Consider the following 27,511-nt stretch of genomic DNA (forward strand, 5'->3'; position numbering starts at 1 on the left):
TATGATTAAGATGGGCTCAAAAAACCTGTTGTGAGTCATGGGACCTCTCTGTGTAGCTTTTGTTTCATTAAAGAATATGTCTTTTCAAGTTAACCAGATTTTTAATGCAAATTCTACATATTTAAATCCATTTTTCAAAGTTTTTTGAAAAATATAAACAAGTAATATTTCCATGTTATGCTGACAGTGCCCTGAGTTCTCCTAGTGCTTGAGATATCTCTTATTTTAATCAACCAACACTGAATGCCTAGCCTATGCAGTCACCACCAAGAGTGTTTTGCATGCTCTGTGTCATTTTGCTCTTCATATGTGCTTTTGCTAATGCCTTTTTTCCCATTTCTGTTTTTTTCCCCCCCAGGCTACATATCTAAACAAAGTTGTGAGCCAAAACCTCAACACAAGGGACAGAAAGTCAGCACATACTCCCACCGAGGACCCTTTTAGATATTCATTGGGCAACCAAGCAACTGCCTATGAAAGCAAAAGCTGTCAGCTGTCAAGTTTGTGTCTGAGTAACCTCCTGAAAGATAAAGAAATAGTGGAAGTCATCAAGCACACGAGAGACACATATGAGACCCTCACTTCAGAGGTCACCCAGAATGTTTTGGCCAACGCTACACAAAGTACAACCAAGCCAACACCCAAGACAGAGAGCTTCCCAGGGTTGGCTGGGGCGCCGAAGGATCAGGCTGCTGTACCCCGGCAGCATTCCACTTTCACGGGGAGATTTGGACAGCCTCCGAGGGGACCCATCTCCTTACACATGTACAGCAGGAAAAATGTTTTCCTCCACCACAACTTACACACGGCAGAGCTGCAGACTTTAGGCCAAAAAGATGGCTAACTGAGTCCTCATATTCTTGTTATAGAAGGAGATAAAGTCAGTTAAGGGGGAATGTTGCTCATCTAGAGCTCAGTCTTAAGTTCTCATCTGCAGCTACCTTTAATTTTTTAACTTTTAACATTGTACATGGGCTCCATATTTTCCCTGTTTAGGGAGGGTGGGGATGGGGGTGGACTAGCATGTTAACTTAAGTAACTAGATTGAATTGTCTTGCCGAAGTCGTCATATGTATAATAAATGGGACCATCTTGCTGGGATCTCTAGTCCAAAATAGGCCCAATATTTTTCTCATCTTTTTGCCTCTGTGAACCACTGACAACATTGAAGTTTTCCAGCAGGTGATTTCAAATAGCAATGTATTTATTTAATAATGTTACTGTGAAAGTAGATGTGAGGAATGAGTAGGTAAGTAACTAGTAAACACTCCTGAATTGTATAGAGACAAGGGAGATAATGAGACCGAAGTCTTTGGGGCACTCTTTTTGTATCATGTTTTTTGTTTCTTTGAACAATGAAATTTGCTCACATATAAACTAGAGATTCGCTGGCTTCTGTTGTGTGAATTTTGAGAATGCCTCATCACACCAGTAGAGGAAGAGACTGCTTTTAATTTTCTTCTAAATGTTCAGTTCACACAGGTTCACCAAGGATTTCAGAGTAATTGGAATTCAAATTGAGAGTGACAGCTTTGATCCTCCAAAAACTTTGGTTTTTTACTATTTGTTGTATTATGATGTCACATTTTAGTGATATTTGGTGTACTTTCACAGATGATACATCACTCATGCATTGAACAGCACAGACTGTCGTGCTGTGTCATCATCTAATGTCATGCCACAGTCCAGTGTATCAAACTGCAAATCGATGAAAGACTAAAGGAATTCCATTGCCTTATCCAGTCCTTATCGGCTGATGTTCAAATTACTCTAATGTAAATCAGCATGTCTCCAAAGCTACATCTGTGGTTAGTGACCTGGAATAGTTGATGACCTGGACTAACTCTGCATGTTTGGCAGTCTATTTGTCATATTACACACCTGTTGAAACCCATATAGTCCTAGCTGACCTACAGCATTCTAGTCTCAGAGGAATTTGAAGTAATCTGATCACACTGAAGAGCTTGCAAACATGCCAGTGACATAAAATCCTGGTTGCTCCTTCCAGCAGACTTGAAACTGAGTGACTAAGACAAGATATGCTAAATGTGGCATATACAAAACTTGATTCTTAGCCTAACATGTCTCTGATGGCAGGTAATCTGTTTGAATAATAAGACATATAAGAGCTCTTGAATAACAAGAATCTCAAGCATTTCAGGGCATAAGAAGCGGACCAATAAATCTGAATAAGGTCACCTCTCTTTTTATTTATGATTAAGTATGGAGGAGGAAGAGGAAGGGGTTCAGCAGATCCTTACTCAAAGATTCAAGTAGCTAACATACCCTAACCAATAGAAAATGAAACTCCTAAAGGTCAGCAGTCAAGTAATGCACACAATACCATATACTAGGATAACAATTACCTACAAGTAAGCATAACATCTGCCTAGCCGCGCAATCCAGTTATCAGATTTGTGTAAAGACTGCTTGGGGGAAGAAACACGTGGGTTACAGGCCTTGGAAAATGTGCTACAGAGCCATTGTAGTAGCCTTAAATCACCAGGCTTCTGTTTATTGAGGCTTCCAATTAGGGCTAGTTTTGAGACATCATCTGCTGTTGAAGACACCAACGTTTGTCTGAATATGCTATAATGATAACTTTGGATTTGCAGAGCTAGGCACATGTGAATCAAGGTGAATATATACAAACATACTCACTTTGTTTCTCTTTGTGTGTTGTTACTGTCAAAATGGAACAACGCAAAACTGCAAAAACAGCTTTGTTGAATGAAGTAGGGCTGTTCAAGACTCCTAATGTTGCTTTGATACACGTAAAGTCTACAGACTTAAAAAACAAAATAGTAGTACCATTATTTCACTATTTAGATCCATGTTTTCATCTGAGCAACTTCTTAAGGTTATGGTAGATTGAAAAAGACAACAATGATTATTAATTACAGATTTCAGCCTGGCCTTTCTCAAGAGTTGATGTATGCAATTATATTTCAAATCTGTAAATAAATTAAAATATTGTAATTAAGGGCATTTTTTTTTCCAGAACACAAATGTACTATACTACATAAAAACCTCTTCAATTTTAACTGATGTACTGTATTTATAGTTGATTTTTTCCTGGAAAAATGGACTTTTGGATTACACTTTATTTAAAAAAAAAACTATCTACACATTTAAAAAAACATTTTAGATGCTACTATTTTCTTGGAAAAATCTTTTTTAAAGCTGAAACTTTCAAAAAAAACTGGAGAAAACAGGTCAATTAAAGTGAGGGATATTTTTAAAAAATATCTTGAAGCTGTTTTGTATCAGTATTTTCAGCATTGTTATAATATTATTTGTAATTCTAAGTGTAAAGCTGGTTCTGAGATGGGAGTAAGCCACGTGTTAATGTACAATACAGCAGTATCTGTAAAACGGGTCCTTTGTGTGATCCTCTTGTATGTATAGTAACTCATAAAGCAACAGCATGTGGACATTCTTTCAGTGAATTGATTCCTTTGTACTAAAATCTCTAGTTTTCTAAGACAGTTCCATGTATAAAAATGATTTATACATATCTTCAAGGCTGTACATAACCAAAAACATGACACCTGGGGGAAAAAGGACTTATTATTTTTGCCACAGATTTTTCTTTTCTTTTCTCTGTGTCTGTAAAACATAAAGCTTAACTCTTGTAAAATTTCTATTGCAAATTGTTTCTTGTGAGTTTCAGATCTGTTGGTGTCTTAAAGGACATTTTAAGGAGAAGGAAATCCCTTAGGAAAAGCTGTTTCCATTTGAATCAGATGTCCCATTTTTTCTTCAAAATCATCATTTGGAACGGGAAGCATTATTTCCATGCCCTAAATATTTTTTATAATTTAATGGAGCCACATCTGAAAGGCTGTATCATCTTTATAATTATTGTTACCTACCTAGATTGTATGCTTCCACATAACTGTTTCAATACGTTATGGGACACTGGGGCCCAAATTTTGTTCTTTGTAGATCAGGAATGAAATTCACCCCTTGTTCAGAAGGCCAGCAAAGGGTCTAGGTACCATTTAATCCTTGACAGTGCTTCATAGACTTTGTGTGGGCCCTCTGCCCATGGTGACTGTGCAACTAGGCTATGCATTAAAGAGATCTCTGTGGGGGCTCTGGAGGCCACTTAGAGCTCTGAAGCTGTTTCACAGGCACGATTAAAGCAATAGGGCAACTATCCTCTCACATGAAGACCACCCCTTTCCCCCAACCTGGGGAGAGATCTGTAGAGTGGCATGTCCACCAACTGCAGTCCACTTTCACCCTGCCCTCACCACAATCCTGCACACTGGTATTATGCTCGCTAGCACAGCAGTGCATTTGGACTCTATTTGCTCCTTCCAGGAATCCAAAACACACCATTCCTGAAGCAAAACTGCTGCTGCATCTAGGGCCATCTACCCTTGGGTAGGGAGACAGGATTTTCCCCCTGAGTTTCATATACATTCTTTGCTTGTCATTCTGACATTTATCCACCCTTCGGCTCATACGCTTTCAGGGTCTGGCTTCCTCTTTACTGGAAGTCTTACAGGAGAATATTCCATGGCAGTGTCAAGGTTTGGTTCCAGACTGAAGATGTTCAGATGAGTTTAGGTAAGGAGCTGAACATTTGGATGCTTAGCTGAAACTTTTCTGCCCCTCTCACAATTACATTATAATAGTAGTCATGTCATCTTTTGTATTTTAAATAAGATGCCTACGCAATAAACAGCTCTGCTATTTTCCACCAATTTGAAAATATTGATGCCTGGCTGCTGTATCTTCACCACTATACATTGTATAATCTGTGACCTTCCTGTTACGGTCATCACTCTCTCTCATAGGATTTACCTCTTGTGCTATACCCTCAGCTGGTGTAGCATTGTTGATTTCAATAGAGCTATGCTGATGTACTGCACCTCAAGATCTGGCCTATGGTTTTTAATCTAAGCCATGCAATGTACATGAATGGGCTAGCTAACTACTGTAATCCTTTCCAGGATACAGCTAATAAGGAGCACATACAGCATTTAAAGCTCTGCTAGATTTATGCAAGTCCCCAGCCATCATCAAACTTGCCAATGCCGCCTCAGCTTTAAATGGAAAATGTAAGATATGTGAAAACGGCATTTAGTTCATAAACAAAAGCTTCTGATTTTACCATAGACCAGCACAATGTCCTTTGCCAAAACTCTGAGTATACTTGTAACATAAATACGTTAAGTGCAGTGAGAATCAGTGCACTGAAGTGGAACTCTTATTGGTGTTTACAGGGCTGTTGGGGGGTTAGTGAAGTTATCTGAGTTCTGGTGTCTTTCAAATATGGATACCACACGTTTCTGTATTTTCATCTCCTCCAGCCCAACCACTGTTTTGGTTTGATTTTATTGAATGGTGTGTGGATGATGACTAGCTCATCCCAAAGAAAATAGATATGTGGCTTATAGGCTGGGGAAAGCAATAGGAAGGAATGGCGAAGATTATCTGATATGCAGGCTCACAACCTCGAGCTCCTGACTGATCCCACCTGCTTCTAGGAAGACAGGTAGCATCAGTTCCCAATAGAGATTTTTAATAATCTGTGATCAGAAAGAAGTTTGCAGCCTTTTCCTTCAGGTGAGGCCTGCACTTCAGCCAGACCTTTATCATCTCTAAATGAGATGTACTGTAATGTGCCCTACATGAGGCAATACTTAAGACTATTCAGAAAGTTCTGCCCCTGCAGAATGCATCTGCCTGGTTATTAAGATTATTTCCTGTTGGGAGGATAATAAACTGGCTAGCGCCTAATTTTGAGATGAAATATGGTGTTGGTTTTAACCTATAAAGCCCACCTCAGCAATTGCCTGCCCCCTTTGTGTGAATCCATCAATCAAGATTCTCTCATTTAATAACCCCCCTGGGTTACATTAGAAAGGCCTGGCAGAAGGGTGTCTTCTGGTAGGGGTTTTACCTCAGAGATTTGTTTTCTGCTTACGCTAACTGCTTGGATTTAATACTGTTCAGTAGATGCTGCAAGTTCTGTTGACTCGGGAATGATGGTGAGAGTGTCCTTTTGTTAGTATTGTACAATAGAACCTCAGAGTTATGAACACCTCAGGAATGGAGGTTGTTCGTAACTCTGAACAAAATGTTACGGTGGCTCTTTCAAACATTTACAACTGAACATTGACTAAATACACATTTGAAACTTTACTGTAAAGAAGAAAAATGCTGCTTGCCCTTTATTTTTTTAGTACTGTAGTTTACATTGAACACAGTACTGTACTGTATTTGCTTTTTGGAGGAGCGGGGAGCAGGGTCTCTCTGCTGCTGCCTAACTGCATAGTTCCAGTTCCAAATGAGGTGTGTGATTGACGGGTCAGTTCGTAACTCTGAAGTTCTACTGTACTACTTTGTAAATTCTTTTGGGTTAATTCTTTTTATGTGTTTTAGAATGTGATTAAAGTATCGATCAGAAGAGCGATTTTTTTTAAAATCTAAATATGACATTTTTCCTCACAACTTCAGTTTAAGACAGAGGTTCTTTAATACCAGTATTGCTGCTACTTACTACTTCAGAGCGTTTCAATGCAGTCATGTTCACTATGTCCCAGCTCCTATATCTCCACCACATAGCTCAAGCCAGGGGGCAAGCTCTGCCTTGAAATATTCCTCAAGTGAATGTAGAGCAGCAGTGAAGCCACTCCAAGGTCACTACTCCAGCCTCAGACACAGAGAAGCCGCTGATGTTTCTTGCACCAACTTATCCAAGAGTGTGTGAATAGCTGGTAGATCTGAAAAGCGTTATATCTATTGGGCCTTCTCTTGCATTTAAATCCATATTGGGTGATAACACAGAGAGCGTTCATGGAATTGGGCTTCCTGGTGCAGAAAGGATATCTAGAAGTTTTCATACCATAGTTTCTTGGCCAGTCCAAATATTACCCTCCTGTGAACATAGGCACTATATTGGTTATGCAAGCAGTGCCCTGCAGATCCACAGAGGAGTCAGCAAGACTTACCGCTATAAGTAGGTTCCACTACATTTGTGATATTCAGCTAAAATGTTCAGTGATGACTTAACATACATGAATATTCTCCCCTAGCGATACTGTTTCTTAGGATTCTACAGAGCCCCTAAATAGAAGCTGCAATTTACAGTGTATCACACACTTCATTAACTTCCCAAGAAGGCTGTGTTAATAATTAAGAACAAGTCATAGAATATTGTTAAGCATTTTTAAAGTTCTATTTAACAGCCTCTCCCTTTTCCCCGCAAACACATACTCATGCACAAATGCACACAGAAATAAAGCTGCTAGTTTTAAAATAAAGGTTCTAACACTGGTTTCAAACCTGCATAACTCCAATGACTTCAGTGGAATTACTTCTGATTTATACCCATGCAAGAGTATAATCAGGCCAAAACACTGGTGTACTGCCCGGATTTGCACCTATCATTTTCGTGTTGAAAAAGTTCACAAGCCTAGTCATAGCGTAATCTTCAGCTTTATTACAAAATATAACATTGTTTCCATTGTGTCAACAGCATAAGCAAAATGTTGACTTCCTTTATTTTCCATTATGTCAGTGCCTTTTAAATGAGGACTCAATATGAAGTAAGAACAGGTTTTGTTTCTCAGTACCAAAGCCTCAATACAGAATCCAGTGCTTAACTCTGTGAGTTGTCCCACTAATAAAAATCTCAGCCATGATCATTTAAAAAACAAAAAGTCAGCATGTGTAAAGCATCTGTAAAAATAGCAGCCAGGTGGAGACAGTACAAATGACTCTCCTTTGACCAACTAAACTGTCAGGTTTTGTTTGCCAACCCATCATTTTTTTCCCATTCGCTGCTTTTTCTTTTCATGGTTAAGAGTGCAAAAAATTGCATTTTAATACCATCTCTGCACTTTGCCACATAGATTTTTTCCCTCTTTCATATTATATGATGAAAATAAGGAAGAAATCAAAATGCTTAACCTTTGATGTAGCAGTGTTTAAACAAAAGGATTGTCAGACCATGATGATCCACATAAATGGAGAACAGATGTTTTTTAATTCAGAAAAAAATGATGGAAGGAAAAAGAGTGACAGATTGATAGTTCTCTTTCTGTTCTGAGAGTGGTGGTGCATAACTGTTCTCAGTGAAACAAACTGAAGTAATATTTATAAAATAAACCTCTTGGAGAACAAATAAGAGATGGATGGATGATAATATTACCCAGAAATCATGGGACATGGCACACTTCAATATTTTTGTCAAATACCTCCAAACATGAATTTGTGTACAACTGTAGATTAGTTTTAGAGAGCTTAAGGTACTGCAATTGAGATGATGGTGATTAATAATAGAAACATAATTGGCTGTTTCCTTTTGGCCATGCTACAAATGAAAATCAGAACAGATTTAGATTAAAGGCCTGAATATCTTCAAATTTGCATCATGGTAGTCATTTCTACCTGTATGAAATGAGCATAAAACGCTACCACTTGGTGATACCTTTCGTAGTGTAAGTGATGATGCAAAGCCCTGGAGACTCAGGCCCTAACTTTATAGGTCCATTTTTTTAAACACAGGCATACGTGTGTGGCTTTTATTTTTCAATTAAAGACTAAGATTCTTGTAGAAAAATCTTTAAGGTGGGATTTTCAAAAGCTCACATCACTGATCTACCTTTGCTCCCATTGAAGTCAATGCTGAAAGCCCAAATGATTGCAGTGGGAACAGAGTTAAGTCAATGCTGAGCACTTCTGAAAATCTCATTCTTCAATAGTACTTTGAATAGAAAATGACTATTAGCAAGTTCAGGCAATTTTTTAAAATGTGGAACATTTTACTTTCTATATTAAAAATCAGGATGATTATATCTGATCATTTTTCCCTTGCACTTTTGTTTTTACTGTAAGTTGCTGTTTAGGATACTATCTCCCATAATCTCTTGATTGATATAAAAATTAGAGTAATATATTTTATTGAGTTTATATTGTATGGTGCTATACATTTATTTTGTTTCAGTAACTGATTAAAGCTCTAGAAAACATGACCTCTGAGAGAAGATTGAAAAAATTGGGTTTGTTTAGTCTGGAGAAGAAAAGACTGTGAGGGGACATAATAGTTTTCAAGTACATAAAAGGTTGTTACAAGGAGAAGGGAGAAAAATTGTTCTTAATCTCGGAGGCTAGGGCAAGAAGCAATGGGCTTAAATTGCAGCAAGGGTGGTTTAGGTTTGATATTAGTTGGACAGCCTAACTGTCAGGGTAGTTAAACACTTCAATAAATTGCCTAGGGATGTTGTGGAATGTCTGTCATTGGAAATGTTTAAGAGCAGGCTAGACAAACACCTGTCAGGGATCATCTAGATAATACTTAGTCACATCATGAATGCAGGAGACTGGACTAGATGACCTCTCGAGATCCCTTCTAGGCCTACGATTCTAATATCTAACCAGGCTTGTACATGTCAGTTTTCACTTGCAAAATGGTCACTACTGATTTCACTATTTTTTAGTATTATTGACTGCAGTGCACACAGCCTTTGACCTCAGTGCTTTAAGACGGTCACAAACTTGAGAAATAGGGAAAAACATTAATCTAAAATTTAATATACATAAGTGCATTTTAGAACCATAATGAAAATACCGGTATTATGGGTGAAATTCTGGCTCTTGAAGTCAAGGAGAGTTTTGCCATTGACTTAGCGGGGCCAGGATTTCACCCTAGGGATCTGGATATTCAAATTCAGCTGAAAAATAATGTAGTATCTGAGAACAGATGATTGACCTGAAATTATCCCCTTTTCCTTAAAAAGACAAGTTCTAACGATTTTGAAGAAAAATTTGGAAACACTATTGAGGAATTTAGCCATACAGCGATCACTCTCATGCAAAATTCCCCATAGAAAGCTTTAAAGTGTGTCCCAGAGGTTGTGGGACAAATTTACTGCTGGTCTAAGATTTTTTCACTCAGTGCAGTTACACCAGAGTGGAATTTGAGCTCTTATTTAATCATTGAAGTTGTCGCCCTAACCTCTGGATTGCAGTGTCATAGGGCACCCAAGTCTTCTGACTGCTTTTTGTAATCTGATTTAAAAACAAGATTTTTGTTGATGATGATGTTCAATATGACCTGATCATTTCAGTCTCAATCTCTGCACACTGACCGCAGAATAATAAGCCTTTTGAATAAAAGCACTATTGGCTATTAAGAATATCAAGCAGCATTCTACTGATTTGTTAATATCCAGTTACTGGAGATATTAAGTTTTAGGTGTTATTTTGGAAACTTCTGTGAGAACTCATAAAACAAGACCCTCCGGATTCTGTTTGAATTACTTTATGGACCATTGGGTTGTCTTTATTATCAGTTGGCATGTTCTTTTAAAATTATTACATGTCAAGCTATTATTTTTACTTTTAAGTTTGATAGGAAAAATTAGTGTTATTTTTGAATGTTTAATTTTGATTATAAATCTGATTGTAGAAGTGAACTTTCAGACATTCCCATATTTTAAATTACAAATGGCTTTTAAATTTTTCCTTTCTTCCAGAAAAAGAATTGGTTAATAAAAATTACGTTACTTGTGTGTTTTTCTTTTTCTCCTTCCAATTTTCTTAAATATATTAAAGTGTGGGAGCATTTTGACATTTCTATACATTTTTGTTAGGAGAGCAAGAACCATTTCTGTAAGTACAGATATTGGCACAAATTAATTGCATAGTTATAAGGAACAGTGAACTAGATCTGGGTATATGACAAATAGTTTATTTGCCAAAAACTGCAGTTTTGTTCAACCTGAAACTATTTGTGTAGCACTTATGATCAGCTCTCAAAAGACATTTGTATAGGGATTGGCACAGATCATCTTATCTCTAGATTACCAGATCAAATCTGGCATTGATCAGTAAGTGAATAACCTCATTGCTGTAAGATATCAGTAACGGTCTATATTCATCTGAATACCCTGAGCTCAGTCATATCAATATAGTTTCTAGTGGAAAATGTGTACATCTTAAAAACTAATTGTCACCCCTGTTGGCGGTCTCAGTCCAGAGGCCAAGGACCCTATAGGTACAGACACTAACTGCCCTCCTAGCTATAGATGTGGTCTTTCCAGGCCATCACTGAGGCTCATTAACAGTGCGGTGATGGAACCTTGCATTGTTGCAGTCCAGGCACTGCCTGTTCTGGTAATAGAGGACTTCCGTTTCCTGCCATGTCATTCTGGCCATCTTTCATTGACACTACCCCTTTTTAAATTTGGAAGTGTGTTTGTCTTGCATTAGGTAGTTCAGAGTACTCTATTAATAAAGGAAGTACGGAGAGCTGAAATGAGCGGTGCCGATGTCAGCCGTTATTCAGTTCCTGGTAAAGTGCCACTTCAGTTTATTGCTGTACTTAGAGGAACTTCTGTGGATTGCATTCTTAGTAAAGCAGGGTTGTTCTTCATTAATATTAGCAGCATTTGTAGGGAGCCCTGACTTTAAAAAAGGACCTCAACTTGGCCTCCAGTTCTGCACCCACAAATAACTGCAGTCTTATTTCATAGTACTTAGATGTCCAAGTATTCTATCTGTAAGCACAATCAGCTACTTAGACATTCTAGCACTATAAAATGCACGTACCATTATTTGTGAGGGCAAAATCAGAGGCCACTTCTGAAAATTAGGCCCTTAAAATGTTACTTTTCCTAATTTGGTTGTCAAGTGACCAGTACACATTTTCAAATTTTATACTGTTGTTGGAATAGATATCTTTACTCCTGAAAACTTCTTTAATTCTAACAGAGTCCTGGCAACCTGCTTTTCACTTTGTTTGTTTCCTATTGCTCAAAGCAAGTCCAACAAAAAAACCCACACCTCTAGCACCACAAATGTTAGGATGTGGCAGTTTTGGTAAAATAACATTAAAAACTATTGCAGTCGATATTTCAAACCTCCAGTGGCATATTCAGCACCTCACAGGATTGGGCCATAAACTCTAGTTCTTGCAGATCCTAAATCTTAACAACACGTCTTTGTTGTCCATGCCATTCTTTGAACTATCATGTTTACTGGGCCCCCAAACCTATTGTTTTGATACTCATCTTGTGTTAACCATGCACTTCAGTTACACTGATATGACACAGAATGCTCTAAGGGTAGCTGGGATTCCGGTGTTTGTCATTTCCTAACAATTGTGAAGTTCCTTTTTTCAAGTCCAGTTTTGGCCGTGCTGCCACCAAATGGGATGCCCATCCTCCTGCCATTATTCTGTTTCCCAATATGATGTTTGAAGTACTTGTGTAACACACAAATCCCTGAGGCTTGGGGCCAGGTAAAGTCTGACAATGTAATGAGTGGGATGGAATGTATGGAATCATATTTAGCATCAATTCTTAAGCAGCAGCTTAATTAAATCAGTCCTTGTAAGTATACACTTCATCTGTCTCAAAGACTTTACAATCTAATAAAACAGGCAAGGGTGAGTGAGATGGATACAGCCTAAACATTCACTTTTGTATATGCACTTCTTTATATACATTATCTGCCTTTTAAAATAAATAATTACACATCAACTATACCTGGCTGCCCCCAAGATCTCCTTTAGTTGTTAGTTTTATTGTAGGCATCACAGAAGTGTGTCTTTGAAGGATTTGAAGGAGACAGAGTGGTGGCTTTATTGATCAATGCAGGGAAGGAGTTTCATGACAGAATAACTCCCATCCCCCACAAGGAAATGTTTACTTGATTTCCTGGGGAATTTTACATGATATTGAAGCAATTCAGACACGTTGTAAATTAGTCATATTGTCAACTATAAGCAAAGTTAGGCTGGGTCAGTACTATATACACAGTCTAGGAGGGACTGATAGTTTGTTGCTATGAGTTTTTAAGTTATAACAATTGCTCCTTGGCTCAATGAAACGGAATGAGATTTTGAATAAAGTAAAGGGGGGGGGGAAGCCATCTTTAAAAGATATGCACACTCTGCATAATCGTTCTTATTACTATTCTAGGACGCTAGGAAGTTTCCTGCATGACAATACCAGAATGCAGTATGTGAGAGAATGACTAATTGCTGCAGTGCCAAAATGCAAGAGGGTTGTTTTTTATATCCTAATGACAGATGTTCAGCTGGACTGAACAGCACTTGCAAATTGTTCCATAGGTTAGTTTAGACAGATTTTCCCACTCTGTGTATGCTGGAAATCACTCCCTTAATTTCTCATACATGGCACAGGGATTTTATGAAACAGCATGGCAGGAGTTCAGTCCCCATCACATAAACTCTTCAAAAGCTACTGATTACGTGGAGAAAAATCATATCCAAAGTAGTTTCTCAGTCTCTTCAGCTGCCTAACTCTCACTTAAAGCACAAATGAGCCTCTACACCGATATTTGGGAAGACGGTTCTGTTGCATGTGAGTACAGCAGTTGTTGAGCAAAATTTCAGTTATAAATATTGGCTTGGCTACTGAGGGAGATACTAGTAAAGTGTTGATGAGAGGAATATCAGAAGCATCAGCAACTGACATAGAAATCAGTCAATATTTTTAACCTCACTGTATGTGCCATACTGCTTTGATACAATTATGTATATAAAGTTCAGAACGCACCCCCTCCATTAGCTTTAGATATCCTAGACATAAGTTAAAATACAATTATGCAAATTTATGTTCATTATAACTAAGAAGCAATTATGTCTTGTGGGACTCCTCAGCCAGTAAGCTTTGCAATTTAAAGATTGAAACAATCCACCCTTTCCAATGCCTGAATATCTTCATAGTTCTCCCATTGTTTCAAATTCACGAGGGGAACCATATAGCATGCCCTGAAGATAATCTGATACCAGGCCAAACCCTGCAAAATGTTTTCTATAAATATTCTAATATTTAAATGAACTTGATTTGGTCATGGGAGGGACTGAGTTTTATGGGAGTGAATGTTTGAGAAACTGTTATGTAGCTACAAGGGCAAAAAATTTATATTCACATAGGTAAATATTTGCAGTAGCGGTATATACATGTTATGTTAATCAGGGAACAAACAGTATCATATGACTAACCAAGCCAACCACAACTAACTTACGCAGCTCATGTTGAGAATGTTAAATACCAAATACTTATTATTGTTGTTTATAACATGTATTACAATTGCATCTAGAAACCACAAGTGAGATTTTGGCTGTGCTGTTCTTGGCATTGTACAAGCCTATAGGATGAGATAGTCCTGCCTAAAACTTAATTAACTGTCTGCAATGATAAAAAAGCATTAACATTTGTCAATGAATGAGTTCAATGAAACAGATCTGCTCAAAGATATCCCTAGAACAGAAAAAAGATATTAAATTCATCATACATTATTCCTTGTGAATTATTTGCTCATCTCTACTTAAAACAAACATGTTCAAAATCAGCAAGTTCCTGTGCTAGCATTGCAATTTAAATTATTTGCAAAAGAATTAATCAATTACAATATCCCCCAATATTACTGTATCAAACAAGTATCAATGTATCACTATTTGTATCTACAGAATGTGTACCGTAGAACTCTGGACATGTACATCATTCTTCACCGTCTCCTAATAAAAAGGACATCTACTGTTAATGCCAATTTACTGCTACTCCACAAAGACTCAGGGCCTCATAATGCAGAGACATCATGCGAGCAGCTCCCACTAAAGTCATTTTAAACTTTCTCTTTATCTGTTTTTCTTGTGTGCTTTGTCAAATCTTTGCCCTTATTGCATAAGGAACTGGTCCCTTTAAGGAAATTTGGGCTCACTCTCACCTGTGCCTGATTTACCTCCCAGAGCATCAACACAACACCCAGGCCAGCTGGGATATCTTGCACTTTGTAGGAGGAGAGAGCTGTATGGAGTCAGAGTTTCTCCAGCAGCAGAGGCCTCTGTTAGGACTATGGGTCTCTCTGTAGAAAGAGTTGCTCCCTGTGGGGCTGAATCTGTGAGGGAGTTGGCTGAAGAGGCCTGAGGAAGGCCTAAAATGTCTGCATAGGAAGTTGGTCCAGGGAGGAGTGAAGCTGGGTATGGTTCATGAAGTAGATCTGCCCTTTCACAGTATTAGGATATCCTGGCCAGAACCTGGCACTGAGGGAGGGCCTGGGCTCCTTTATGCCTCAGCTGTGCCACCAGCAGGGGTCAAGCTGACAACCCCACCAGAAGAGAAAAAGGGCTCTTGACTCAAAGAACCTGGAGAGGCTGGAAGAAAGACTGTGGGCGCATGGCTGTGGATAACTCTGAACTAAGGGCTAAAGGACTGCTCTGAGAGAGCTATATTGCTCTGGGCTCATTTGCTTATCCCTGAAAGGGAAAGGACTCTAAGAGAAGTTTGTCTGTAAGGCTAAATCCCAAATCATCTAGCTGCCTGGGCAAGCCTATAAACAATGAGCTGGAAAAGAGGAAACTAAGGCACAGACCTATGACTACACAGAGGGTGAGGTAAGGATTGGCTACAGTCCTGCATTTGAGCATTGACTGGGTGAGGATGTGTTCGTCATGGCAGAATGAATAATGGCTTTTTTATCTCTTTTAAAACAAGAAGGGTAGAATAAGGATGAAGTTCATTATTTTCATTTCATTTTATCTTTTCCCCCTTTAAAGCATAAAATGCACTGTTCCTCTGTCTATAATTAGCTTAGCTGTTTATGTAGTGTGACTAATTTAACATTGTTATTCAGCTTTAACAAATAACAAAGTGGTTCATTTTTCATCATTCACAGCTGTAAACAAAACTAGCACATTTCAGACCCTCACAAATACACCTAAAGCAAATGACAGAGCACATTGAACTTACTCTTGGGAAATAAGTCTCTGCTATTTAGCCAGTTACTTGATTGGCTGTGTAACGAAGTAAAACTTGTTTTCTTCTTCATGTTTTAACCAGTTCATTAAGGTTGTTGCCCTGCCAGTTGTTGTTTACGTTTGCTTTATTAAAAATGTAACTTTGTTTTTAAAATTAATCTGCAGCCTGGGCCTGATCAATGAGTTAATGGGCGTCTCTCCTCGAGGGAGCATGGGTTGGTAGATTCAGCACTGGACTAGGAATTAAAAGATCAGTGTTCTAGTCCTGATTCTACCATTGACCTATTGTAGGGCCTTGGGAAAGTAATTTCATCTCTGTGCCTAAGGGTTCCCTTCCATCCTCTGTCTTGTCTATTAAAATAATCTTTCTCCTAAATTAATTACTATCATCTAGTCTGCATTTGTGCAGAGTCTAACACAATGGGGCACCAATCTCAGTTAGGCCCTTCAGGTGCTACTGTAACACAAAACAATTCCATTGACTTTAAGTAACTTTGAGTCAGGCCCTACAAGAGTCGTATAGAGGGGTACCTATGTACCTGCTATTACTGTATTTTTCTGTTAAGCCTAGAAAGGGGATACTTTACTAGGGCTTAACTTGCACTGTCTCAAAATAATAATGAAACCAGTACAAACATGGTGATATGTCACTGTGCAATGTCTCACCTTGCTTTAAAAAAAAAAAAAGTGGACCTTGCAGAAGAATACTGACATATCTTATTCCATTTTTTTCTCCCAAAAGGCTGAGTGTAGGAGTAAAACATCTTGCATTTCCCATTTGCATTGAGAATACCTTCTTGTCTCACTGGAGCGAACGCTAGGGTGTAGTACGTGGCAGCCATGTGGATCAAGGCAGCAGTGGCCATGATAATTCACTTCCAAATCCAATACAGACTAGTGAGAAATAACTCTTTCAATTGCTTTAGTATAAATACTATATCTGCTACATTCCCCTTTGGTCCTATTCTACTCCTCTGTAACACCAAACTCAGTCCTAATCAAATCCACCATCTCATGCAGTGAGACAAGGTTTTGTTTGAAGGGACCTATTCCTATGCGATTCTGGAGTTCAGATGCTATATGAAGAGGGCCAAATAAGCTAGACCCCCTGGTGTCCCTGCAAATGACCACAGCAATCTTTAAAAAACACTTTGCTCTCTGTCTTCAGCCACAGTCATAGTGATACTAAGTTTGGACTATGCAATGTGTAATACCAGGCAATAGTACTAACAAAGCCAAGTATCACTTCATACAAATGAAGTACACATGAGTTATCTTTATTCAATTATAACTAAGAGCTGAATTTGGCCCTGGTGTTATGTGCTATTCCTATTGATTTCAGTGGAATTTGTATCCTCCAATTAAAGACCAAATATAGTCCTGATCAGAGCACACTTGTATAACATACCAGTTCCACATTAGCACTCATTAGTGTCTATGCTGCATTTGGCACTGTCAGTTCCAAATACAGTCCTTAAAAAGGAAGATTAAATTGGATGAATCCCTGGAGCCTACAATTATATAAGAGTGTCATTCAGATAGAGAATAGGGAGAGAGAAGTATTCAAGCTCAGCCCCTCATAAGGAGCCCAGACCTTTAAGTTTCTGCCTCCTGCAAGTGAGCTTAAGTCTGTGAAGTTGAAGATACAAGGAGTTGAGAGTTCTCATCACCTTTGCAGGATCAGACCATAAGAAATTAGAATATGGAAGTATCAGATAAGGTGCATATCAACAAATAATGTAGTTCCTGTACCAGTTTCCATGGTAACATTTGCCACTATATACAACTAGGAAAAAAATAGATTTACAAAACACGGGGTCTGATTATCACCACTGACTATGTGGTGTTCAAAGCAATCAAATAACTTGAAACATACAGAATCATAGCAATCCAATCAGAGAATGCTAAAAGCTTTAATTCTCAAATATCCAGTACAGTAACTGTCTCTTACAAAGATGAATGATGAAATGATATCTGTATGAGAGAGTGAAACCAACTGCAGAAACTGTGGCTTTTTAAGGGTATTCAAACACCTGCGTTGGTTGCACTGGGATCCTCTGAAGACCATTCCTTTTGGCTTTACAGGAATTCCTGAGTTAACACTTTAGCCTCTAAGAATGAGCAGCCTGTCCAAATTGTGTCTGCTGCAACAACCTTAAAAACCCTTTAAGGCTCTACCTTGAAGACGCTTCACTTTAAATGACTAGAATTCCTTGCAGTTGTGGAAAGGTTGAATACTGACTCATGGATACTTGGCAGTTTCTTCTAAGACTGAAAACTTATGTTGTATGAACAGGAGCGGCTCTAGCAATTGCACCGCCCCAAGCAGGGCAGCACACCGCGGGGGGCGCTCTGGCGGTCGCCTGTCCCGCGGCTCCAGTGGACCTCCTGCAGACGTGCCTGTGGAGGGTCCGCCGGTCCCGCGGCTCTGGTGGAGCATCCGCAGGCACGCCTGCGGCAGGTCCACCAGAACCGCCAGACGACCGGACCCTCCGCAGGTACGCCTACAGGAGGTCCACCGGAGCCGCCTGCCGCCCTCCCGGTGGCACGCCGCCCCAAGCGCACGCTTGGTGCGCTGGGGTCTAGAGCTGGCCCTGTGTATGAACACTTTCACACCAGCCATCTTCCTAGTAGTGAATACCTCTCACTCCTTGAATTTACCTTGCTTGATTCAAAAAACATTTGTTTAAACCCCCCACACCTCCCCAAAGCTTCCTCCCCACCCCTTTCCTTCCTCCCAATGACTGGGTGGTAATGGACCACTTCACTTTGAATGGTCCCTTGCTAAACAATTTGTTCCATGCTGTATTTGGCTACAGTAAGTTTTCCAGACCCGAAGAAGAGCTCTGTGTGAGCGAAGTTGATCCAGTAAGAGATATTAGTTCATCCATCTTGCCTCTCTAGCAAGGTCAGACATTTCACATTGCTCTAGCATGTGTTTGTACACATACACACAATCTTTTGAAGCATCTTTTGCAATCCGGGCTGCTTAGGTGAATAATTAGAGGAACATTTCTTTCTTATCAGCTGGCTAGGCCCTCCAATCCAATTCTTTCCTAGCTCCGTTAAATTAAGTCCACAATGATAAGTGTACACTTTAAAATTGGTGTGACGAAGGTACCATCACAAAATAGCTTAACTATCCTTGGGAAAACTAAATTTCTCCTATCAGAGAACAACTATGGTGATGTCATTTTACAGGGTAAGTAAAATGCTATTCTAAGGAAAAAGCTTCCTCCAACCTGAGTGCTGTGGGAGTTCTTTGCAGGGCTCTATAATAGCTCTGCTTGTGTAAATTGTCATTTTTAACAACAGTATAAAACATGCTTCTTCTGCCCCCCAAACCTTCCCCACCCACTGGCTTTCTAAGTGGCAGTGGGTTTTTGTTGTTAATAATCTCTTTGCCAGCAAGTGAACCTACTCCAGCCATCATTTTATAGCATCAGAATATCCAGCAATCAAAGTACTGTATAGTATTTGAAATAGCATCTACATGTACTTTGCTTTGGTCACTCAAAGCATACCTTAATTGTCCAGAAATGTACAAAGATAGGGGAGAATGAAGTAATATCTTTTATTGGACCCTCAAAAGCTCTCTCACAAACAGAAGCATGAGCAGCACGTATAATAGGCCGCCCCCCGAGGGACACCTGGACCACGGTGGCCCCACTCCTTCCCTGAGCCCCCGCCACCACCTGCTGCTGCTGGCTGACTGCGTACCTGAACTCCACCTTCCCTCCCAGGGGCGGCTCCAGGCACCAGCACAGGAAGCGCGTGCCTGGGGCGGCAAGCCTCGGGGGGCGGCATGCTGGTTGCTACAAGAGTGGGAGTCAGGCAGCCTTTGGCGGCGTTTCTGCAGGAGGTGCACCGGTCCCGCAGCTTCAGCAGCAATTCGGCAGAAGGTGCCGAAGGCGTGGGACTGTCAGATCACCCGCAGAAACGCTGCCTAATCTGCGTGAGCAGTGGACTGCCCACAGGCATGCCGCTGAAGACCGCCTGACTGCCATGCTTGGGGCGGCAAAAAACATAGAGCTGCCCTTGTTCCCTCCCCCAGGTCCCCGCTGCTCTCCAGGTTGCTTCTCCTTGGGGAGGCGGGGGAGTGAAGACGGATGCTGTGAGCAAATGGTGGGCCCGGGGGTGTGGCGGGGGAGTGAGGCGGCTCGGCTAGGCACTGGGGCCACTGGCTTGGATGGGTGGGCACCGGCTCTGCCCAGCACTCAGGCTGGGGGGTGGGGGGCAGCTCTACCTGGCACTCGTGCAAGGAGCAGCTCGGCCTGGCATGGTACTCTGGGTGGGGGGCTGGACACACAACTCAGCCCGGCATTGGGGGGAGGGGGCAGCTCAGATCGGTGCTCAGGCAGGGGCCAGGGGGTAGCGGCTTGTACCAGCGATAGGAGGGGCGGCGCGCACCGGCGCTGGGGGGGTGGGGCAGGGGTCAGGGAGTAGTTGCTTGGATTGTCGCTTGGGGGAAGCAGCTCAGACTAGGGCTCAGGTGGAGGTCAGCGGGGGGGTGAGCGTCACTCAGCTGGGGCTGGGGGAGGCTGGCCTGGGGGTACCTGAGGGGTCAAACCACGGCTCTTCTGGTCCGGGGGGGGCGGGCTCAGGGCTCCTCCTGTTATGGAGGGGTGGGTTTCGGGGCCCTGGCATGTGGGGGGCGGGCCTTGGTCAGAAGGGGCAGTGCCAGCAGGTTAGCCTCCCCAAAGTGGAGTTCACCCGCTGCCCATGAACAAAAGTTAGACCAATAAAAGATATTACCTCACCCACCTCATCTCTCTCATATCCTGGGTCCAACACAGCTACAACCGCATTGCATACAGAAATGTTTAGACAGTCATGCTTTTTGTCTAACTTCTTAAAGCCCTGATGGGCTTTTAGGCAGAGCTCTGGCTGTCCCGCAGAGCAAGACTGCCACAGAGATTCACTGTTGGCACAGCGAGTCTCAGCTGTAGAGGATCTTCCCCTGCAAGTGTTTCTCTTTCTGAACAGTGGCTCTTCAAAATACTGTAACAACAACTGTGGAGTGCTATAGTCACTGGACAACAACTTTCAGAACAAATAGGCAAGTAAACAAGTTGTTTTCAACAGCCGTACAGACAGTCTAAAAGTCAAGCAACGTTCTTTCTACTAGCCCTAAGTATCTGAACTTTAACTTTCTTGTTGAGTATGCAGCAGCCGGAATAAAATCTACCTCATCCCCCCCAATAACTGTATTGGCTCTGCTATGCTAACAGATATAAAAAGAAGTCAAAGCTTCCTTTAGTTAGTAAAATCCACAGACCTCTCTCTGATTAAGCACAGTGTACAGCTGTAGCATAAGAAGGATTTTTTTTTTAAAACACAGTCACTTTTCAGAGCAGAACTTGGAGCATGTGCTACCTTGACTAGTGTAGGGACTATGGACTTGTCTCCATGGCATGGCAAAGCATGCCAGAGGAGTATGATTTGTAAAGCGCACTACTTGTTGTGCTCCAAATGCCCTGTGCAGACCCCACCGGCTCACTCTAAAAGGTACCTACTTCACATTAATATAATCCAGGGCACACCCAACTGTATCTACATGGGGCAGTTAAGAGCACAACAAATCACACCTGTCTGGTGTGCTTTGCCAGTGCTGTGTAGACAAGCCCTATGAAAGTGATATGGCTTTGCCTTTTCTCCATCCCCTTTGGGGTGGCTAGTGATGCTCCCCCCATGTCATCCTTGCATTCAGCCGAGTCCTTTGACTGCATGGGCACTCAACATGAGATAAAAGGCTCCTCCTGTATTCTGCTGAGATCACTTTCAAACCTACTCACATCTCAATTTGGAATAGGCTTCCTCTTTGGATTGCCTCTGGTGGAAATGTTATCCAGTAATTTCATAACACATCTATTTGCTTTGATACCAATAATGCGGCAAACCCGCAGAGGTTTTTCTACAGTCAATAACTTCAGGATGGCTTGCACTGAATGTATGGTCTGTGCTAATTTATGGAGAAAACTCTGAAGCCAATAAATCTGCATATGGCTTAGGAACAAACTAGTTCTCTCTGATTTACTCTGCTCAGTAACTTGAGAAGTCTTAGCTTCCGAGGGTTGACTGTGAACTACTTGCAGTACCTGATTTCAAATGTTGTTCTGTCTTTCCAGAATTATCAACCCTGAGTTTAAATACTTTGGATTAGTCAAGCAAGACCTCCTGTAGCTGATCATTGAAGGCTCTTCTGCTTCCCTTACTTATCCTTTCAGTGAGGCAAGTAGCCTCACTGAAAGGATATCACTTTCAGGCCTCTATTCTTGTAGATTCTCCCCCCACCCCCTTGACATAGCCAACTGACAGCTGGGTTGTCCGTAGTGGCAATTTCTGCTCTAATTGTAACAGAGTGGTTACAATTAAAAAACAAATCAGTACATACTGCTTCACAATTGGACTATTGCGGTATTTGTGTTATTTCCTACACTTCAATTGGAAAAAACACCGTATCTTTAAGTACCATTGGTAGCTAATGCTAAAGTTTTTTAAAATGGGATTGTTGTAATCACTCCAAATTCCTCAGTGCAGTTCCTGTAAGTGTTGATCCACCACAAATCCTGTTGCCATTTCTATGCAGATTTAGAACACTTCTGAGAAAAGGATTCACACGTCATTTGAGCAATGTCTCACTGCTGCATTGCCTGTGAGATATTGAAATGCCCCGTATAAATAGTAAAGACCCAGATATATGGAGGGGCTGCAGGCAGCAATCTGTGCTCACCACCTCCCTGTGCTGTAGGCTGACATCTTCAAAAAGGGGAAAACTGGGGCACTGTGGTTGGAGGTGTTGCTGAGAATCTTTCTGCTAAGGAAGTTTAGCAGGAAAGTGGGAAGAAAAAGGGGCACTCCCTCCCCATTTCATCGTGAAAAACTAGGATGCTTTACTACAAAGGGCAGGGTGGGAGAAAACAGTAAATATTCCTTTTTGACGACTTTACTGTTGGCCCCAACATCTCCCCCCTCCAGTCTACCCTGCCCTCACCCCATAACACACACTACCAAATGACCTACTTCCTCTTTTAACATTCCCTCCTGCCCTCAGCTCTTCCAGCCCAACCCTTCCCCCAATCTCCCTATAATCCAATCTGCCCCTGCTCAGTCTCCTTTCCCTGCCCCACACATCTATTTTTCTGGCTGAGAGCCCCCCTCTTCCAAATCAACTTCCCCCAGATCAGAACCACTTCAGCTATGAACAGGTCTGTCATCTGAGCACTCCAAGCTCAGAACACCCCCTCCCCGCTTTCTGCCTTCCTACATGTACAGCCCCACAGGCTCAGAAAACCCACTCCGTGGTCAGAACCTCTTACCCCCAATTTCCTGCCTCTTATTGGTAGGTCTGGAAAAGCAGGAGCAGCGGTGGCAGTGAGCACCTGAAGGCAGTCGTATTCTCTGCCTCCCTGGGGCTGAACAAAAATAGTCCCACAGAAATTTGCATTCCCTGCTCTCTCTCCTCTCTGCTCCCTGCCAGGGCTAGAAGTCTCCCAGGGGTAGCACAGTGGTGCTTTGCAGCCCCATCAGTTGTTGCAGTGGCAGCAGGTGGTACTGCAAGATGAATTATCTCAGCCACAATACGTAGTTTATATTATGGGGGATTATGCACACTAACCACAATACCAGCCTCCCCGATTATCTGGGTTACTTCCTCCTTTTCCTAAAGTATCAACAGCAGCTGCATTTTCCAAGCTGCCCATTTTAGCACCAAGCATTGTTGAGCTCATTTATAATTTCTGCTTCTGGAAATAACTGCAGTCTGTTCTACAGCAATGTGGGCATGCTGCCAGTGGGTAGCTCCAAATTGTTCAGAGTTCCCATATGGATGTTTAATTTATCCAGGTGTTTTTGGCCTTATGTCTTATGACATAAAGAAATATTACAGTTTTGGAAGTGAGGCTTGGGAACAAGGATAGCACATAACTTCCCACACCCAAATCTAACAACCTACAAAGACCTAACTAAACTCCAGATTTAAGTCACTAAAATGTTGATCTGTTTCCAGGAGATCTATTTCTATCACCAATGCCAGTGGTAGGAATTCAACATATTGCCATTATGAATGTCCATGGACAGGTGGATTTTTCTTCTTATTTTGGTGCTCTCAAATATTGTACCAAGTATTTCTAGTCCAGCATATTTGGAAAACGAGAGCTGGTACAAGTTCCAATACAGGAATTCTGCATAAAGATCAGTTTGGCAGTCCTCATTTTGATATACAAAGAGTCACTATGTCCATATTGACAAGCGTGAATGCGTAAAAAGATGTATCAAGACTCACAAGCTCCCTCATACCAGCACAGATTGAGTTCTGTCAGATACTGTATTGCCATACGAGGCTAGTCATGTTAAAAATGGCAGTAATCATCACTTCACTCCTGTAACACTTTCTACTTGCAGCAGAGTAGCACTCTGAAAGGTGCAACACATTTTCCTACCTCTGAATTTATATATAGTCACTTGTGACCTGATCCTTGCAACTAAATGCCCACTGGACAAAATAAGCAAGACACCAACAAGAAATGGCTTTTGGAAAGAAAGATCGGAGTCATAAAGATCTCTTCAAGCAGTGATCACTCACCACAAATTCCACTGTATTTTGATCTTTTAAGTAATTGCCAAGACAATTTGGGTTCCTCAGCAAATTCCCACTGCTTCAGAAAAAGGGACGTTATTAGGACATAAATACTACTATATTATTCCTATTTCTTAGTCAAAAACAGAACCCAACCCTACGGTGTGATGCGCCTGTCCTAGAACTGTCAGATCACTGCCACTACCTGTCATACAATCTAAATCGTTATTATTGGTATTGGAGGGTCTGAGACAAACTGGGAAATTTCAGCACTTTCTTAGCGAGATTAGAGAATTAGAGGAATTCAGCAGTCCCTGGAAGAGATGTCCTGAGGATCACCATTACATACATTTTTTTTTCGTAGCTCTGCTAATGAATTCTAAATGCATGTTGAAGGACTAGCAGCTGTGTATGTATATGGGTTTAGCTCAGCCATCTAATAGCATTGCTTTTTTTATTAGCAGAAATTGGTACAATCCATCAAAGCAAATACACTGCTACCTCGATATAACGTGACCTGATATAACACAAATTCGGATATAACGTGGTAAAGCAGTGCTCCGGGGGAGGCAGGGCTGCGCACTCCAGTGGACCAAAGCAAGTTCAATATAACACGGTTTCACGTATAACGCGGTAAGATTTTCTGGCTCCCGAGGACAGCGTTATATCGAGGTAGAGGTGTATCTGAGAATCATTTATGTAAGTTCTGAAAATACCTGAGGCCCTTTGCCTCACATTTTTCTTTTCACTTAGAGCTTGGTTTCCTTGATTAATTAGTGTTGCCCAAATTGATACTATAGTCTTAGTACTGGAGTCCTTGCTCTTCTATTAGTACTCTTCTATTATGCTGTGTCTCCACTTTCAGGAAAGACGGTTGCTATTTTGGGCATTCTAATGCCCTCTCGTCAATGTGATGCTGAAAATGCAAGAATTTAACATTTTATTGTTGCATATGAGAGATAAAGCAGAAATTAAACCCAGGAATTAAACCCAGATCTCTTGAAACTCAATCCAGTGCCTTAACCAGAAGGCTATCCTTTCTCTCAGCTAGTTATTAAGAAGTCCTACATTATGGTGGTTAAACAGTAGTAGGGGTGACTATCAAAAGCTGGAAAGTATCTGGGCAGAAACTGCCACATTTTTTAAGCAACCCTGTGTTACTCAGAAGAGAAAATTAACTCCTCTGCACCGATTTACTTGAGTATATTTTTTTCTCCATTCTTTTTTTTAAAGAGAGGGGATCCTCCCTGAAAAATCCAAAAATTGAGAACTGAAAATTTCATCTTCAAAAACAGAACTAAAACAAAATACAAGGACTTTGATTTCATTTTTAAATTTCTCATTAAAACAACTTTTTTATAGAACTCCATTTTTAGCAGGAAAATTTGCTTGGTCAATATATTTTTGACCAACTCCAATATAAATTTCTCCCATATTAAATGCCAGTTTTTTCAGCACAGCTTTAGATACACCATTTTCTGTAAAATTATGTGCACAAATAACTAAGTAGAATTTTTGTGTTTAATTTTTCTGTATACCCAATTTTGGACTTTTTGATGACCACATCCCTGACTCTGCAATCTATCACTTATGCTACTGTTTACTGCAATGACTGAGTTCAGTTTAAGACTATTCCAGTGTGGGAAGAAAAGAAACACTTTTGTGAAGTGTATCCATTGTTACAAGGTGCAATTCAGTATCTCACAAGCAATGCAGCAGTGAGATATTGATCAAATGATGTGTGAATCCTTTTTAAAGAAATGTTCTGACTTTGTATAAAGAACTAGAAATGGCAACAGGCTTTTCAGGCCAGGATTTGTGGTAGATTCACACTGGTAGGAATTGCACTGAGGGATTTGGAGTAATTAAGAAAATCACATTTTAAAAACATTAGCATTAGCTACCAATGGTAGTTGAATGTATAGTGTCTTTTTCCCAGTTGACGGGTAGGAAACAAACACCAGCATTACCATAGTCAGAGTGTGATACTTTACAAAATGGTGACCCCTATTGTCATAATTAGGATAGAGATGTCCCCATAATACAGTCGTCTGAACATCACTACATTTTGGAAACGTTTGAATTTGAATGTATCTATGGTACTTATACCATTATCATCATGTCTGAGTGCCTCACAATCCATGTGAGGTAGGGAAGTACTACTGTCCGCTCATGACAGATAGGGAAGACTGGCTCTTGCAGAGAGACTGAACTGTACCCCCAACTCTTGGAAAGAGGGTTAGGAACCCTTCTGCAACTGGCTTGGGATTGGGGCCTGGAGGGACAGTATGAAGAAAGTGGACTGTAGCTGGGGAAATGTTTTCACTTCCTTTGGGCTGTGTTGAGGAGGAGCCCTCAAGAAGAGGAAAGCAAAAGAAAGGGACCATAGAGTGACCTTTGGCCATGAGGGGCCAGTGGGGTGGTGCCCGACCCAGATACAGAGCCCCAATCTTAGCTGGGGCCTTTAGGTGCTACTATAACAAAAATAAACTACAAAAAGGTAGTAGCCATTTAATTCCATTTTATTCCTTTAAAGAGTAAGGAATAACTTGGAGACTGGAAAGTAACTTTGACCTTTAGTGTAACTGATCAGTTTTGAACTAGGTATGTATATATTCCAGGTCACCAGTTTTCCTGCCCCCCACGTTTCTTATTGATTTCAGTATTGAGTGCCATGCCCACCCCCCACTGGGCATGAGGCATGGTCAAGTCATTTTATGTGAAGGAATTATGTCAAGCCTGAATAGAAGGATGGTGCCCTAATTTGTGCTATTATCTGGGTCAGGGAATAAAGCTGAATCCATGCAGCAAGAAGCAGAGTTATCAAATATTTTAATGTAGCAGGAGCAAGATGGGCATAAAGGTTGCCTGCTCAGTCAGTGCACTTGGGGCAGGGGGTGGGGCGTCCATCACTGCAATCTCCAATGTTTTCCCATCTCTGAAATACCCATGATACAATCTAAATATCAGATAGTTTGCATTTTGGAGAATATATATGAGTTGGCTCATCCCCAGTAGCAGACTGTAGTTGCAGCAGGAAGTTAATTTCCTTGTGATAAGTAAAAGTTTAATAGAAGCAAGAGAGAAGTCAATGGAAGCTTTATCTAGGAATTCAGTGGGAGTAAGAGCTGACTAAATTAGGCAGTCTAAAATCTACAAGAGTTTGATTTATATCCATTACCTAT

General features: G+C 40.8%; 1 protein-coding gene and 1 long non-coding RNA gene across 3 annotated transcripts in view; one reads left to right on the forward strand and one right to left on the reverse strand.

Moving 5' to 3' along the window:
* CCSER1 (coiled-coil serine rich protein 1) overlaps window positions 1–3,575 on the forward strand; it is a 1,044,860-nt gene extending 1,041,285 nt beyond the window's left edge. For both annotated transcript variants that reach the window (XM_045019268.1, XM_045019269.1), the window contains exon 10: window positions 359–3,575. In XM_045019268.1, the coding sequence (XP_044875203.1) occupies window positions 359–844 (486 nt within the window). In that variant the 3' untranslated portion in view covers window positions 845–3,575. The remainder of the gene's footprint in view (window positions 1–358) is intronic.
* LOC123371540 overlaps window positions 1–27,511 on the reverse strand; it is a 77,752-nt gene that overhangs the window by 280 nt on the left and 49,961 nt on the right. The window contains exon 3 of the long non-coding RNA XR_006579830.1: window positions 2,662–2,788. This is a non-coding gene — a long non-coding RNA (uncharacterized LOC123371540). The remainder of the gene's footprint in view (window positions 1–2,661; window positions 2,789–27,511) is intronic.

Source organism: Mauremys mutica, chromosome 5 (assembly GCF_020497125.1).
Source record: "Mauremys mutica isolate MM-2020 ecotype Southern chromosome 5, ASM2049712v1, whole genome shotgun sequence".
In the NCBI taxonomy this organism is placed as follows: domain Eukaryota; kingdom Metazoa; phylum Chordata; order Testudines; family Geoemydidae; genus Mauremys; species Mauremys mutica.